This window comes from Eurosta solidaginis, chromosome 2, assembly GCF_040869045.1.
Source record: "Eurosta solidaginis isolate ZX-2024a chromosome 2, ASM4086904v1, whole genome shotgun sequence".
Lineage (NCBI taxonomy): Eukaryota > Metazoa > Arthropoda > Insecta > Diptera > Tephritidae > Eurosta > Eurosta solidaginis.
Genome location: NC_090320.1, coordinates 110,046,209 through 110,064,478, shown reverse-complemented (window position 1 = coordinate 110,064,478; position 18,270 = coordinate 110,046,209). Strand labels below are relative to the sequence as shown.

At 34.3% G+C, this 18,270-nt stretch overlaps 1 protein-coding gene across 6 annotated transcripts in view; it reads right to left on the bottom strand.

The window, feature by feature from the left end:
* LOC137240148 (uncharacterized) overlaps nt 1-18,270 on the bottom strand; it is a 1,574,936-nt gene that overhangs the window by 989,775 nt on the left and 566,891 nt on the right. For 3 of the 6 annotated variants that reach the window (XM_067766084.1, XM_067766086.1, XM_067766089.1), the window contains exon 1: nt 2,418-3,306. The exons of 2 other annotated variants lie outside the window; for them this stretch is intronic. In XM_067766084.1, coding sequence (XP_067622185.1) covers nt 2,418-2,561 — 144 coding nt within the window. In that variant the 5' untranslated portion in view covers nt 2,562-3,306. Of the gene's footprint in view, nt 1-2,417; nt 3,307-18,270 lie in introns of those variants that run through there. One more of the 6 variants, XM_067766085.1, reaches the window with a different exon arrangement.

Genomic DNA, 18,270 nt, shown 5'->3' with positions numbered 1-18,270 from the left:
CTTGGAGTCTTTCTTTTAATCTGAATACATTCTTGATATTGTATTCTTCTGACGTTACATTTTGAATTTTTTCTCCTATATATTTAGAAAATTGGTAGCAGAGTACATTTACGGAAGACGATATTGGACGTAGGGGCATATCGGGTTTATGGATTTTTGGCAGTCCATTGGAAAGCGGTGGTTGTAGCGGGGACGGGATTGCTTAGTACCCTTAGCTGGAGTTGATCGCCTATTCTTGCCTTAGTGTCCTCATACGCTATAAGGCAGGCGCGGTATTTATTGAAAGCTGAGGCCTTAAAGTCTTCGGGAAGGTCGTTGTCATCTGACTCTACGACGGCGTCATATGCGCTCTGTATTGCTGTATTGCAACTGTAAATTATTTAATTAAATTTGTATCTATTTGAAGTAAGCATTACTTTTAGTTTTTTATGAAAAAAAGAATAAAAACATTTTTGCTTTTTTTCTAAGCCCTATAAAATTTAATTAAGCTTTAATTCTTTGTCCATCTAACCTTTTTTCTGAAAAAGTTCTGCCAACACTGAACAGATTATAGTGATACCATTTGCCCTAAGAAACGCGCCGTGCTATTTTCGGATGGGATAAAGAGACAAAAAAGGAAAGACGAGGTACCTGCTGTCATCGAAGGAAGAATCGGCCTTGCCAGCCTCGTCACTATTACGGATATAAAATGAAGTCTGGAAACCATCAACTAGTACTGGCGCATAATAAAAACATTACAAAGTACAGCCATTGATAGGCAAATGACGTTTAAAAAACATTTAAGTTCTCAGGATTTCACTTTTGTTCGTTTGTTTTTATTCTATTTTCATATGAACAAACATTTATTCTAAATTTTTTTGCATTACATATTTTCAAATAAAGCTTTCTATTTTGTTTTTTTTTGTGCAGAATATAATTAAAATTTTTTAATAGTTGGAAAGCCGGCGGGTTAACATGTAAAATAATTGGCCAGCATGTGCTACCATTCGCCAAAGCGGACTCCCGGTCTACAAAGCGCCCTCCGGAGAAAGTATAGGGTCTGCCAAAACTCTATATACCGAGGAAATACTATAATGAGATGTTAGCTAGATAAGGGGACATCTTCGCAAGCACTAAAATAAGATGGCATCATATACAACATTGCCTAATGATACTAAGGCATAGGGTCAAGGAATTTATTCAAAGAGTTTTGTTCGGTAAACCACTAAATTAAAACCACATACGGACACTGTAGCAGTAAAAAGCACACATAGTAGGGAAACACTTATCACCCTGCCTCAACTTTGGTCATGATGTCCCCCGTGCTGTATGTCCTCATTTGACACAAGCCATATATGCATCTGTTATGTGGAACCTTTAACAGGAACTTCGTCAACTTGTACGGCTAGTTTCCTTGGATTTCAGCTAGAGTACTTTGCGGCAAATCTTTTGAGCTAACGGGAGTATTCAGCGAGACAAATCATTTTTACAACAATAATCAGACCGCAAAAAAACTTTGTGACCGAGTTTTGTCGGCGCTGAAAAGGATTCCTTTTAAATTAAACAAGAAAATACGTTCGAGCGCTGCTTTCTGCATTATATCAAAGTACATGTATGTGTAAGTATGAAGTTAGAAGACTATCCAACACTTCTGGTGAAAAGATAATAAGTTATGGCAGATTAGAAGCACTAGATTGAGGAGGCAGACTTTATTCATATGTATGTTATGTGTTGTTATGCTTGCTCTACGACGACTCTTTCTAAGCAACTAGTGGACATTTTATTTCAAATCTTTCTAAAACAAATTTTTTATTCATTAAAAATTTAAATATTGTGAGATATTATAACTATCAAATACAATTATAAAAATTTGTGTTCAAAAACAACAAACAAATTATTTAATACAAAAAAATCAGAAACATCAAAATTTGACAACAGAAGAAAGTAGCACAAAGGAAGTCGCCGAGCACAAGATATTGGATGCCCGTCCTCTTTCCTCATCGACTCCTCTTCTTCAAGTACCGAGTTTCAGCCACAAATATTTTGTGTGTAAACAGCGACTAAGTTCATCACGTAGTTGAATTTCTCGTTGTAAATTTACGTTGAATATGTAAAACATTTTTTATACGAATTTTGATAATTCTTTTACGAGATGGTAAACTTATGAGCGATACAAATGCGATATGCAATGTAGTTATGTAAGAGTTTAAATGAATATCCTTATTGTGTCTAAAGGGTGATGTTACATGGAAACATACTAAGATAAGTAGAAAAATGATTGTAGCCAGTTGCTTAATCTAATTATTGGAAAATAAATTCATGTTGTGGAAAATAAATTCATTACATGAGTTGGAGGGTCTGTGCAAATAAAATCTTAGATGTATAGAAACAATGCAAGGAAGCTTTTACTAAAGAATATAAATTAAATATTTTATTACCCATGAGTTTGGTGGATATCGAGGAAATGGAGCAATCTCTTTTGTTGCCACATTACTAGGCAACTCAAGTCTTCCACCCAATTTTCGGAGCTTTCTTCTTCTCGCCACCCGAGATTTCGATCTTAGCATCAATGCTGCTTGCATCTTGTATATTCAGAACTGACAGTAAAATTGGTACCACTTTTTTATTCATTTGAAATAATTTTTTGGCCAAATGCGAAAGTTCTGTTAAAAGCTTATATGCATTTTTTGAAGCAATTATATATGTATGTATATTATATTGATGTTAATTGTGCACTCTTGAACAAAATATAAATTTAGTATGTTACCGTACTATTTGGGCTCCATTTAGCAGTTTTGTAAAATTTGTTTTTTATCTCGTGTATGAGTTTGATTATTCATACTGTGTTTAATATGTTATTTCTATAAACTTTCTCAGTAGACGTAGTTTTGTAATTATTTCGCCTTCTATATTGTTTAAAAAGCTTAAAGTAAATGGATATAAATAAACACTTTCCACATTTTCGGATGCTTCTCATGTACAAAAGTAATTTTGCCAGCTATGTAATTTTTACTTCGAATGACTTTCGAGATATCTGTTGTTTCGACACCGCATTTGTGGCAATAGTTGGATTTGCAATAAACAGGAGTGTATATTAATAATTTCGATTACTTTACGTTTTCTGGACAAGCCAAAAGATATTATGGCGCTTATCCAGACGAGTATACAGATTTATTTGTATTATACAAGCTGCGTTATTACTATTATTCTTTTGTATTTCAAATTTTATTGCACATTTTTATTATTTTCGCACGTATTATTATTTAAGGTTGACTTTGCGTGGTTTTTATTAAACGTTTTGACACGTATATTTTGAAGAAATCGGAACTATTACAAAGTAAACAGAAAAAAGACATTGTGTGTCAGAAAATTTGTTAAAGTGGATTGTCATTGTAAATGGTAACAAGTTCTATTTCAAAAAATTGTTTAAGTGAGTTTTGAAATGTACATTTTTCTTTCATACAAATTATATGAAAAAGAAATGTACATTCTAAAACTTACAGTTACTGAATCCACCCCCTCTTTCTGTACATTTTAGACAACGTTGTGATCCATTATCGGATGCAGTATGTATTCGGATCCATTTCCCAACCGGTTGTGAATAATTATATGACCAAATTTCCTACAATGTTTTAAGTTTGAAAAGAAAGAAAATATACTTCCGGTTGGGTAATGCATTTACGTCCGTAGGTATATTTATTTATTTTAGACAGGTATGCATCTACTTACATATGGTTTTTCTTTTTAGTTAGGTGGAAGGAGGAAATGTTTCATGCACTGTTTAGGTCCGAGACCTAAATATTTCAGCCCACCCTCGTAAATCAATTTGCATACCGGTTTCTGCCTATAGACCAGGCATCGACAAATTGGAAATGCATATGTGTTAGTGACAGCGCGATAATGTTGTAAAATTGCGATCGGTGCGGACGTGTTTATTTTTGCTCCGCAGTTTTGTGTGTATTCCTGGTTATCTTTATGTTTTATTTTCCAAAGTGGATCTAGGAATGGTCATTTAATCCTCAGTTAATAAGTGATTTGAGTTAGTGACTGGAACATTGTTCCAAAGTAAGTACATAATATAATTTACCTACAAATGATAAATGTAAAAATAACTAATATTTGCTTATCATTCAATTTTTTTACTATGCCGTATGTGTGGAGTCAAAATGTTGATCGTGGTCAGCCGAAAGTATGTTGTGCGAAGTGTAATGACCTCATCCACTTAAAGTGTGTGAACATATCATCGAATGATCTCAAATTTCTTCTCGCATCAAACAGACATTCTTTCTGTAAATCTTGTACGGCAGAGCGGCGCGCCTCTATACGTAGTCCGCCACCAAACTCTCTCTCTAGTGCCGTAAACAGTATCGGTAACAATATGAGTGCAAGTGAAAATATAAGTAACCAACAACTATTTTTGCTTGACTTTTCTAAAAATATTGAGGCGTTACGCACTGAAAATTCTCTCATTCTCACTACAATGAATGCGTTAAAAGACGATAACATTGAACTTTCGCAAAAGCAAGATGCTCCATTTGCCTAAGTTCGCTCTCTAAAATCTTCGATTGTTGATAAGAACTCAGAAATCTCCACTTTATCATTGGAACTAAAGAATGTGCATAGTGTTGTTGCTGCTTTTTCCAATGGGTAAAAATCAACTTGTGCTGGTTCTTTACGAGAAGATGATAATCAAAAATTGTCTGAAAAAACAAAGAAGTCAACGAATAACAACAAAGGCTATGAATATAGTGGGAGCGCAAAATCAACGCAGGCTGAATTGTCCAAAAAACAAAGCATCCAAGCACTAAAAACAAAGACAATGACATACTCTCGGGTGCAAAAACAACGCAGCCTGTAAATAAATCGGCGACTAACAATGCCTCGGCCTCTAAAGCTAAATAATTAGCTAATATAGCTAAACAAAATGCAAATACCCGTTCGGCTGCAACAACAAAGTAGCCTCCTCTAATTGATTTATCTTTGACAAACACAACCAGTAATGACTCTCAATCGCCTGCCATGCAAAGCAATAACACTATGACTGTAAAGAATGTGATGCCGTTTAAGTCCGCCAGTGAAACCGTGTCTACTTATGCTGACGTCACTATTATGGAGAAAGGTAATAGTAAACAATCTGCATCTGATGACGTTGCTTCTGAGAGTGAAACCGTGCCTACTTATGCTGACGTCACTATTATGGATAAAGGCAACCATAAGCAATCTACATCTGATGACGTCACTTCTGAAATTAAGACAAACAAATTCAAGAAGGCTGCTACTATCGTTGTAGGCAGTAATGTAAATGCTGATCTTAATCTAGCTGTTCGCCTAAAATGGTTACACTTATCCTCATTCAAGCCGTCAGTTAATGCAAGTGATATCATCAGTTATGTATCAAAAAATGCGAATATTTCGCCATCTTTTATTCATTGTTATAAGTTAGTAAAGAAAAACACAAGATGCAATTTTAAACTTGGGGTCTCGACTTCAATCTATAGTAAATTACTAGACTCTTCTATATGGCCAACCGATGTTAAAGTAAAACCATTTCGTTTTTTTCAAAAGGTCAAAGGCCAAACGCTCAATCCCTAGTAAATAATCCGCAAAATTCAATTTTTAATAATATAAATATTTACTACCAAAATATCTCAGGGACGAGAACTAAAGCTAAGGATAGTTTGTTAGTCACTTCAAGCTGTGAATATGATGTGTATGCCATAGTTGAGACCTCGCTCAACAATAATTTCTTTGACGCAGAATTTTTTGATACTAGATAGAGGATAGAGTTCCAATCAAAGCAGGATGTCAAAGAGGTGGCAGGGTACTAATTGCCCTATGACATTCCCTCCTTTCTTCTTTCGTTCAGCTCCACAATACTGACTCGCTACTGGACCAAATGTGTATCTCTATTTGTTTATTTGTGTTTCGTATATTCCGCCTTGTAGCAATGAGTCTTTGTACTGCGCGCATGTGAATAACACAGGTCAACAAAAAAATTTTTTTTGTACATGGGTTTTGCCCCTATATATACGGATTCTATATTCAATTCTATAAAAAAAATGCAATTACGAATCAAAAATATTTGGGTTTGTAGAAGTTATAGCGATTTGAAAATTTTGCATTTTCGCACCAGGCTAATGTAGGTCCTTTCGGTCGATAGAGGGCTGCAGGTAGCTACCTGATGCAGCGATGCATCGAAAAAATTTACTTAAAGCACAACATACTCATCTTAAAAAAAAAACCAAAAAAATGTGGCTGAGAAACAGTAAAAAGGAGATAAAAGGTCCCAGATACACATGATTTTAGGTAGATTTGGCAATTCGTTAAGTACATATTAAGAAACTCATCGAAACTTTTACTGACGGATTGGCAGGCCTAGCAATAGAGCATGCCAGCTACCTGATGTCGTTTTTGAAAGTAAAATTTTTTTTAAGAAGCTGTAGTTTCTTGGGTCATTCGTTGTGGGCGACACTATGTTTTTGCATATCACAGAGGAATGATGTCTTCGAGAAGTTGTAAACGAGCGGCTAATTCGTTTTGCTACATATGTGGCGAATGTATTAAAAGAAGACAAAAAAAGTTTGATTTAACTAAAAACACAACGATTTGCGAGACCTACCTAGCCTACTTCGGTCTACCTGTTAAAAACCAAGACAAAAAATGGGCTCCACATGTTTCATGTAACTCTTGCAGAAGCATTCTGGAGCGTAAGTTTATTTTCTCTTTTTTATTGTACTAACTGTTTCATATATATATACATTTATCTACATATATATAATTGCATAATAACTGAAATTGTAATGAAATGCTTTACGTTTTATTATAGTTTGGTACCAGGATGAGAAAAGAGCCATGAAGTTCGCAGTGCCTGGGATTTGGAGGGAACCGAGTAATCATGACACTGATTGCTATTTTTGTGTAGTGAAACCACTGATAGGGAAACGTTTAAGGAAAACAATATATCCGGAACTACCATCGACATCCGCTCCAGTACCACATTCGGAACAAAATCCTGTACCTGCTCCACCTGTGTTGGAAAAGCAACTGTTCCCTCAAGGCAGCTTTTAAACACCGAGTTCATCTGCATCCGTACATTCCGAATTTGTTCCTCAATTTGAACCAGGAATACCACATCTCATCAACTCTGAAGATCTCAATGACTTAATAAGAGACTTAAATCTATTAAAAGACAAAGCAGAGTTATTAGCATCGCGGCTTAAACAACGAAATTTACTTACTTCTGATGTTCGAATATCTCGGCAAAGAAAGCGTCATGAAGAATTTTCTTGTTTCTACAGTAAGGAAGATGGACTCTGTTTTTGCTATGACGTCAAAGGTTCATTTGAAGCAGTTGGTATTCCTTGTAATACCAATGAATGGCGCCTCTTTATCGACAGCTCAACAAAAAGTCTAAAAGCAGTTCTACTACACAATGGGAACAAATTGCCATCTATTCCACTGGAACATTCCATACATCTCAAAGAAAATTATGACAGTATTAAAATGTTATTAACTGCAATCAAATATACGGAATACAAGTGGGAAGTTATTGGATACTTCAAGATGGTTGGTTTTTTTTACTGGAATGCAAGGTGGATATACCAAACACCCCTGTTATATTTGCGTATGTGATAGCAGAAATGATGCCGCCCACTATCGCCAAAAACATTGGCCTGAACATACTGAGTATGGAGTGGGAAGATTTAATATTAAACATGGAGCAATTGTCGATCCTGAAAATATATTGATGCCGCCATTGCATATTAAATTGGGCCTTATTAAACAATTTGTGAAGGCTCTTAATATTGAGTCTAAAGAGTTCAAATATTTGCAGACTTTTTTCCAAAGCTGTGAGAGGCGAAAATTAAAGCTGGAGTCTTTGTTGGCCCTCAAATAAAAAAAATTATGAACTGCGATATTTTCCTGGACCTAGTTAGCAATGAGGAGAAACTAGCGTGGAACAGTTTTAAGACAGAAGTTCATGGCTTTCTTGGATATAATAGGGATGCAAATTATGATGAGCTGATAACTGGCATGATTACGAATTTTTCCGCCATCGGATGTAGAATGTCGCTAAAGATGCTCATGTTACATTCACATCTGGATAAATTCAAAGATAATATGGGAGCTTATTCAGAAGAACACGGGGAGCGATTCCATCAAGATATAATGGAGTTTGAGAGCGCTACCAAGGCCAGTATACGGAAAGCATGATGGGGGCTATATTTGGACGTTAATAAGAGAAAATGTTACCGAATATGGCAGGAAAGGCAGAAAAAAGCATTGTTAAATATTTAAACTGTATTCTAAAACTAAATTTTAAATCTTAAATTGATTTTTACTATACTAGAATAAATCAAATCTATGTCAAATTTTGATGAATTTTTATGTTTTTCGTTTTTCTCATTTTTTTCGAACAAAACCAAATCAAAAACTTTTTTATGTTCATATTCTTATTTCTGGGTGCAAAAGCAATAAAAAAATACCACGACCCATGTACAAACATGTTGTTGACCAGTGTAATATTTTTGAAGTTTACGAAAAAAACGTAAATAGGCAAATTTGCGTTTTGGGTGATTTTAATCTGAACAGGGTTGTTTGGTCAAAATTGCTAAATGACAATCTATTAATACCTATGAATGTCAATCATCAACATGAAATGAGTATATAACTCTTTTTAGTGCCAACTGTGTTCAGATTAATTCATTTGTGAACCAGCTAATCTTTATTATTAGAATTCATTGAAATTGTACCTAACAACAATATACTCACTCCAAAGATTCAAAGATGCAAATTTTGATGCACTCAATTCGAGTATTGCTGAAATTGACTGGAAGTCTGTGCTAAAAATGCTTCTGAATGCTTTGAAATTTATCTGCTGCAGTTATTTGATATATTTAGTAGAAATCTCTCCCTTCTTCGAAGTAAAATACATAAATTACCCTGGTACAATACCAGGTTAAAAAAGCTTAGAAATCTTAGAAATAAGTATTTTAAGTTGTACAAAGCAACCAATGACTTTTCTTTTAGAGATCGATACTTGTTATACATGAAACAGTTCAATGTACTTGATAAGTTTTTATATAATAAACACATCTCCCGTTTCGAAGAAGAGTTAAAGCAAAATCCCAAGGCCTTTTGGAACTTTGTCCGTACAAAAAAAGGTTCCTCCAATATTCCAACTTCTTTCAATTTTAGTGGCATTAGTTCAAACAGTTTAGTGTAAACAGTGAACCTTTTTGCTGATTTTTTTAAATCTAATTTTGTTGGTGACTCTAATATTTGTGATGTTAGGGTTGGTTCTGAAACAGCTAATTCCTTGGACTTTGGCTCATTAATGGTATCGGAATCAGATATTATTATTGGCATCTCATCCCTACAATCTTCTTTAAAAAAAGATATTGATGGGCCGTCTCCTTTTTTGGTTAAAAAATTTAGTAGTTCGCTATGCGTGCTGTTGTGCCATATCTTTAATGTGCCATTGTCCACTGGCGTTTTCATTGATCGATGGAAATTGGCTTCTATTACTCCAATCTTCAAGTCTGGAAATAAGAGCGAGGTAGCAAACTACAGGCCAATCTCTAAACTAACAATGTTTGATAAAGTAGTAAATGAGAAGTTGGCTTTTGCTATTAAAAGAATAATCGACCCATGTCAGAATGGGTTTGTTGTGTGTCGTTCAACAGTGCAAACCTAGATGTTTTTTCTCAATACTGTGTTTCTGCTTTTAAGAATGGGTATCAAGTTGGGACTATATATACAGATTTCTCTAAGGCGTTTGATACAGTGTCCCACAAAATACTTCTTCGGAAACTTGAATACATTGGTTTCCATGCAACCTTTCTGTCATGGTTAAAATCATACCTGACAAACCGAATTTTATTTGTTGAAATCGAGAATATGAGGTCCTATGATTTCTTGGCAACCTTTGGTAGTATTTTCGGTTCAATCTTATTTGTTATTTTCATTAATGACGTCGGCTTATATTTAAAGCATTCAAATTATTTACTTTATGCTGATGATTTAAAACTGTTCCTCTGTATCTGATGCAATGCTCTTACAGAGAGATTTGGATGCTCTTAATGTGTGAGCTCTTAATAATCATCTGAGACTTAACAGTAGCAAATGTTGGCATATCACGTTTTCTAGATCTACAAGTGCGCTTACGTCAACATACTATATCGCTAATACATATCTTTCCTCGGTCAAAGAATTTCGTGATCTTGGTGTCATTTTCGACTCTTCGTTCACTTTCGTTAACCATGTTAACTATCTTATACCAAAAGCGTATGCTAATTTAGCTTTTTACGGCGTTATGCGAAGGATTTTAAGGACCCATACACTAGGAGTATATTGTATAATTCATAAGTGCGATCTAAATTAGAGTACGCATCTATCATATGGAATCCAATTTAGAGCACATACTCTGCTAGAATTGAAAGGGTTCAACGTAAATTCATTCGATTTGCCCTCCTACCCCTTCATTTTGTTAATCCCCTACCACCTTATATAAATAGGTGCATGCTTGTAAATGTTATGCCACTGCATTTCAGACGTTCAGTACAACATTTAAGGTTTATTTACGATATTATCTCTGGTACTATTGATTGCTCAGCTCTGTTGGGGCAGTTAGCAACGTCCCTGTCCAATGAGTCACATGTGACTCACAAGAGCGTATTGAAATAAGTTCATGAGTCACATGTGACCCATTTCTTTACACAAATTAAAGAAGCTTTCTTGATATGAACGTGTCGTTATATATTTGTGAGTTCTATATGAGCGTATATCAAAAGACCTAAACTTTAAGAAAATGAAAGAAAATTTCGAAATTTTTTTTCTGATACCTTTTTCTCATTTTCTTCAATTTTTGTATATACTTCTAACTTCAATAAAACGAAAAAGCACAATAATACACACTTTTGACATTTATATATCAATTTACCGTTATTGTGATTCGAAAACTTAAATTATTTCTGATGGTCGTACATGTTCACATGTGACTCATTGAACGTGGTAAACAAAATTGTTTTTGCTATGTCCAGGAGTCACATTTGACTAGGAGTCACATTTGACTCAAAAAATAAAATAGCCAAAATAAGGTAAATATATGGCAAATTATTTATAAAAATAATATTATATAATATATATTCATGTAGGTTTAGCTTTTACAGCTGGTTTTATTAAATGTTTATTATTAAATATGATTATATTGAAAGAATTAATTAAATATAATTAAAGATAATGTATGATGATTTATTTAAAGATTTTTCGCTTCTCGCGCAAGTTATGTATAATGCCAATAACCCCCCAATTACCAATAAATCGTCAACTTATGTAAGTGCAGACTCAGCACAAGACGATATCGACAAATTCATATTAAGCATAACAAAATAAATAAAAGTAACTTCCGGCCCAATTCAAAATTATAGTCATTGCAAAACTTAAGTAAACAATTCCGGTTAATTAGTAGTAAGCATTTTCACCATTGTACATTTAAGCTTTCTTTTAATTTGAATAAAGAAAAGAATTCAGTTTGGTTTTGAAGTCTCTTGAGTTAAAGTCTAGTTCTCGGTTGTTATTTTATTTAAGCCGTTGCCTTTGGTATTTTTTAAAAAACCCGCTTGCCGCAACTAAGACGAAATTGGCGCAGTCGGTAATCCTTTATATATACATATATAAAAGGATCGTGATACGAACAATTAAAAAGTGGCAGTGCAGTTACATCCAGTAGTATAGTGAACACCCACAAAAGAACACAATTAAAAAGTGGCAGTGCAGTTACATACAGTAGTATAGTGACCACCCACAAAAGAATACAACTAAAAAGTGGCAGTGCAGTGACATACAGTCGTATAGTGACCACCCACAAAAGAACACAACTAAAAAAAAGTGGTAGTGTAGTGTGCATATAAGTAAATATAGCCAGCACCCACAGCTAAATAGTAACAAAAAATAAAACAAAAAGTGGTAGTGCAGTGTGCATATAATACATATAGCCACCACCCACAAATCAGCAGCAAAGCGGCAACAAATTGGCTTCAGGAAGACAAAGAAAACACGACGAACGAAGGAATATGACGGAAAATCAGACTCATATGGCACCAGTAGATCTGGTCGAGGAACTGGCCAGACGGGAACAACAGTTGGAGGCGCTGAGGGCAGCATACCTGGAGCTGCAACACAGAGCGGACCATACGAGGACGAACCGGGTGTCGAAGAACATCGCCCAGATACCAATTTTCACCGGGCGAGGCGATGTATCGGTAAACTCTTTCTTCTCGAGCACAGAATGCCTGTTGTCAACAATAGATAACGAAAACGAGAAGAAGGAGGCGACGAGAATGATCTTCTACCGGACCATACAGGGCGAAGCGAAAAACGTAGTAATAAATATCCCTCGCCCAGACGACTGGCAACTGATAAAAGAAGTGTTAAAGATAAACGGATAACAGCCCTTAAGGTGAACTCGGTAAGTGAACTGGCTGTTGAAATTCAAAATATTAAGTATAAAGCCGATGAGCTTATAGTATACTATAGGGGAGGACAGGGAATAGATCTGACTAACATAGATAGTCTCTTAGTAAACACAACGAAGGAGATGACACAGGGCACGTTGCTAGACAAAATATATGAATGTAGGGAATTAGGCCAAATTATATTCATAATGAATCAAAGAAGATTCGAGGATACGTGTATCCGACCCGAATATAGAAAAATATATAGAAGGGAAGAAAGGTATAGAGAGTGGCCGAAGAAAAACTATAACCAAACGCCACAAGTTCCAAATAAAAACACAGGCCAAGGCGAGAGAAGCTCTGGTAATTTTAGAAATAATCAAGGAAACTCAGCACAAGTAAGACAAAATCAGCAAGGGTCATACCAAAATAGGGAAAATGTGTCATTACAAAGGAGGCAGAGTCCTCAAAATTATTACCAAAATAATAACTACAGAAGTAGTTCAGATCCACTTCAGAGGTACCCAAAGGTAGGAAACCCTAGGCCAAATTCCGGTCAAAATCGTGGTAATCAACCTAGGCAAGACCGAGCGGAACCGATGGAGATTGATAATTTAGAAAAAATTCGGGCAAACCAAGAAGAATGAAAAGAAGAATTAAATAATTGTGAATATTATAGGACCCAATTTAATGAAAATCTAGATGAAGAGGAGCAAAATTTTTTCGAGGGACCAGCTCGGACTGTCTTCCCACCATAACGCTTACATTGCGGAACAAGAAATATTTTGCTCTGATTGAAACTGGAGCAAGTATAAGTTTAATCGATAGTGATATAAATGACTTCAAAAAAATTTTGCTGAAGAATCCAATCGAATTTAGCACAATAACTAAAAATGGTATAATTAAATATGAAGTATTGACGGAAGCCCCAACGGAATTTAATCTTCCGAATTATGCAAGAGTTAAGTGGAAAGTAACTCCATTGAAAGGCAGAAAATATAATTTTATAATAGTCATCGATCTACTCAATTGTTTTAACACAACAATCAATTTAGTGGATGGATGTATAAGACTTAATGAAAAAACTACTTATTTTGAAAGTAGCCCATATAAAAATCTTGAAATTCATACGTTAGAAGCAAACAAGTTTGACTGGAGCAGAATAATACTTGACCACTTAAACAAGGAAGAAAGAGAGGAGGTTGGAAAAATAATAAAAAGGTTTAAAAACTTATTTTTTAAAAAAGGTGACCAACTAACAAGCACGACGAAGGTTGTACATGAAATTAGGACGACGACAGATGGACAGATTAACAGCAAATTATATCGATATCCCCCACAACATGAGGCAGAAGTGAGAAAACAAATAAAAGAAATGGAAGAACAAGGAGTTATAAGAAAAAGTAGCTCACGATATTCTAGCCCATTAATTGTTGTACCCAAAAAAAAAGGATAAAGAAAGAAAATACAGGATAGTTATAGACTACAGAAAATTGAATGAGGTGACAATAGATGATAAATACCCCCTACCAAATATAGACTCTATTTTGGATAAGCTAGGAAAAGCTCAATACTTTACAACACTTGATCTAGCCAAAGGGTATCACCAGATTCTAATTAGAGAACAGGATAGGGAAAAGACGGCATTCGCCACACCTCATGGCTTACCCGAATTTATAAGAATGCCATTCGGATTAAAAAATGCACCGGCTACATTTCAACGGTTAATGAACGAAATATTACGGGACTTTATTAAAAAAACATGTGTAGTGTATCTTGACGATATTTTAATATTTAGTACATCCCTTCAAGAGCACGTAAAAACAATAATAGAAATATTCAAAGTGTTAGAAAAAGCTAATTTAAAGATCCAAATCGATAAATTTAACTTTATGAAGAAGGAGACAGAGTTCTTGGGTCATATATTAACAGAGGAAGAATTAAAACCAAATCCCGATAAAATTAAAGTGATAGAATCATTAAAATTGCCCAGAACAGAAAAACAAATAAAAAGTTTTTTAGGCATTACAGGTTATTACCGCAAGTTCATAAAGGACTACGCGAAGATAGCTTAGCCTATAACAAAATATTTAAAAAAGAATGTTAAAATTAACTTAAAGGATCCAACCTACGTAGAAGCATTTGAAAAATTAAAAACATTAATTAAGGTATCCTAATTTTGACAAGCCATTCACACTTACAACTGACGCATCGAATTATGCAATTGGTGCTGTCCTATCACAAGAAGGACACCCTGTGTGCTTCATATCTAGAACACTGAATAACCATGAGAAAAATTATTCTGCTACAGATAAAGAATTCTTAGCTATTCTCTGGAGCGTAAACTATTTGAGACCTTATCTCTACGAAAAAAAGTTTAAAATTTTTACAGATCACCAACCAATTAAATTCCTTCACACCAAATACAAAGGTAAGGACATGTCACCTAGACATCAGAGATGACTTCTCAAACTAGGAGAATATGATTTCAATATAGAATATTTGGAAGGAAAGGAAAACCAGGTAGCAGATTTTCTGAGTAGATTGGAAAATAGTGCAGATGATGCGGAAGAGAAAAAAGTAGATAAAGATGTTAACGAAAGTAGTGGATTGGATTTTGATTTACAGTCAAGCCAATATGAAGCAAACAACATAGAAGATAATGAAACTTTAGCAACAATGCACTCAACAGAAGAAAATTTGCAGGACCAATTCTTTATTAAGGAAGAAATTGTAAATAAGTATAAAATGCAAATAATTTTGACTAAAAATAAAGTTGAAGAAGCAAAATTTTTGCATGGGAAAACAATAATTTTCATAGCAGAAAGTGATTTTGATGTAATGGGCGAAATATTTCGGAAATACATTACAAAAGGCAATGTAGGTATATACTCAGAGCTATCAGACTCAAGTTATAACATAGTTCAACAAAAATTGAGAGAATTGTTTTCTAATAATAGGCAGTTAAAATTTACAAAATGTACAATAAGGGCACAAGACATAGAAACCGAAGTCGAGGCAATAAAATAAATTTCTCTTTACCATGTAAGGGAAAGCATACATTCGGGCATAGGGGAAACATACAATAAAATAAGAATTAAAATCTATTACCCAAAGCTAATGGAATTAGTGCAAATGGTAATCAATCAATGCGATATATGTAAAGGAGTAAAATATGACCGGTGTCCTAATAAAAACCAATTTCATTACACCGTGACACCATCGGAAATAAATGAAATAATACACATAGATACATACGTTATGAAAAGGTTTCATTTTTAACGGTAATAGACAAGTTCTCTAAATTTGGGGCAGCGTATTCCCTGAATGACAGAAACCACATATCGATAATTGAACAATTAGAAAACCATTTTTCGAAAATAGGAAAACCAAACAAAATAATTGCGGATAATGAATTCAGGACAACACATCTTAAAGAATTTTTAGACCAAGAAGGAGTCCAAATTCATCTAACCAAACCAAACAGTCATACAGGTAATGCAGATATAGAAAGAATGCATAACTCTATCGCGGAAATTTTTAGAGTTATAAAAAAAAAAAAATAAATGTAAGGCGCGATAACCTCCGAAGAGATCTAAGGCCGAGCTTCTCTTCCAATTTGCGTCGTGCTCCTCTTGATTTTTCCCTACAAATTGGCCGGACGGGACCTACATGTTTTATGCCGACTCCGAACGGCATCTGCAAGGCAGATGAGTTTTCACTGAGAGCTTTTCATGGCAGAAATACAATCGGAGCGCTTGCCAGACACTGCCGAGGGGCGACCCCGCTTACAAAAATTTTCTTCTAATTGAAAAATCTTATTTCTAAAATTTTGATGTTGCTTTGCCCGGGAGTTGAACCCAGGGCATACGGTGTGATAGGCGGAGCACGCTACCATCACACCACGGTTATATATTCTTCAAATAAAATGTACCAATCAAACAAATAATGCAAAGAGCTGTTAGAAGTTACAATAATAGATATCACTCTTCTATTAAAAGTACGCCCATAGATGTACAAAGTGGAAAAGTTAGTAAAATAAAAATTAAAGAAAATATGGAGCAAAATAAAAAAAGAGTTATAGAAAAACTAAATAAAAAAAGGGAGGTTTATACCGAAAACAGGAAAGAAGGATTTATAAAGAATTACAAGGCAGTGAGGCATAAGGAGCAGCCAAAATATAGAAAGAAGAACTTAGAAGGCATACACCCATGCAATATTAAAAGACCGCTTAAATTTTCAGATAATGATGATACTTTTATTGTTAATACAATATACATGCCAAATTAACGGACAAATTACTGTAACACAAATAAGGGACGAAACAGGATTCACAGATATACAAATGAGAGACCAATAAATAGTTAAGGACACAGAAATAATTCTTCAGATGATTAACATTAGCAAAATAGAGGACATTCTTGACAAAATAACGGACAATGTAGTGCTAATGAAAGCAAAATACAAGGAATTACTTCATTTAGAAATAATAGATACGAGAAATAAACTATTAACACTACGACCAAAGGTCATGAGACACAAACGGGGACTAGTTAATGGCGTTGGTAGCCTATCGAAATGGATATTCGGCACCATGGATGATGAAGATAGACAGGACATAAAAAACCATCTCTTACAGACAGGAGAAAAAATTAATAAACTGGTCATTAGAACAGTTAAATAATGTTATTAATAGCGATAGGATAATATTAGAGAAAGAATTTAATACCATACAAAAAATTATGGATGAGGAATATGAGCGAAGTTTATATTTAGAACAATTAACAAAGATACAATTGTTAAAGGCTAGAATCGAACAAATACTAGATAGCGTAGTAGCATCCAAATATAATATTATGCATCCCAGCATATTAACAAGCGATGAAATAGTTAGATATGATATTGATTACAATAAATTAAAATATTTACAATCCGGAACAGCATATTTCAATAACACATATTTAGTTCTTAGTATAAAAATTCCCAATACTTTTGTAAATGTTAAAATTAGATATCTCATACCAATACCTAACAAAGATTATAACGAAATAGATAGTGAAATTGAAAAAATTTTTAAATACGATAATCAAATTTTTAAATTTGAAGAAAATAAGCAATTGAAAAAAATGAAAACAAGCTTGTTCAGTCAGATATTTAAGTTGAGATATATTTACTTTCATTTTTATCCTTACAGATACATATGTACATACAATGTTAAATTTCTTGATTATCTTTATTTGAATTTTGTAATACTATAGATTAGTGTGAACTTAGCATTAGCATAGTTGCTCAATTTCTACTAAGATTTATTACACCTCTGTATTAACTAAGTTAGCTGTTAATTAAGCTCTCTACATTTTGTATAAAAAGATCTGAATAATAAACTCTCGCTCTCATTTTGTTCTTTCCACCATCTTTGGATACATAACTTTCTTATAAATTTGGTAATACGTTCTTTGCACTCGCCCTTAAATATTTTAAATTAATAAGAAAAAAGCTTCTTACCGAATATTGGCGCCCAAACGTGGAGCAGTGCAAAATAATAAATTGTCCAGATTCGCAGAAGTCGATTGAAGGTCACGACGAAAAATGAGACAGCATAAATAGGCACTATTTGAACACCTTACGTTTTTTCGCAACATCAACGATACAAAGGAATCAACTTTGGACATCTACCAACCAATCGATACCAACATTCAAATCCTGCGATCTAGAGTTAACCTTCGACAACAGGCACAACCTTTACATCGCAACATTTCATCGTAACATTTGCATCGCAGTATACACATAGCAACATTTTCGTGCAAAGGTCCAGGACTATTTATACAAGTAAGTT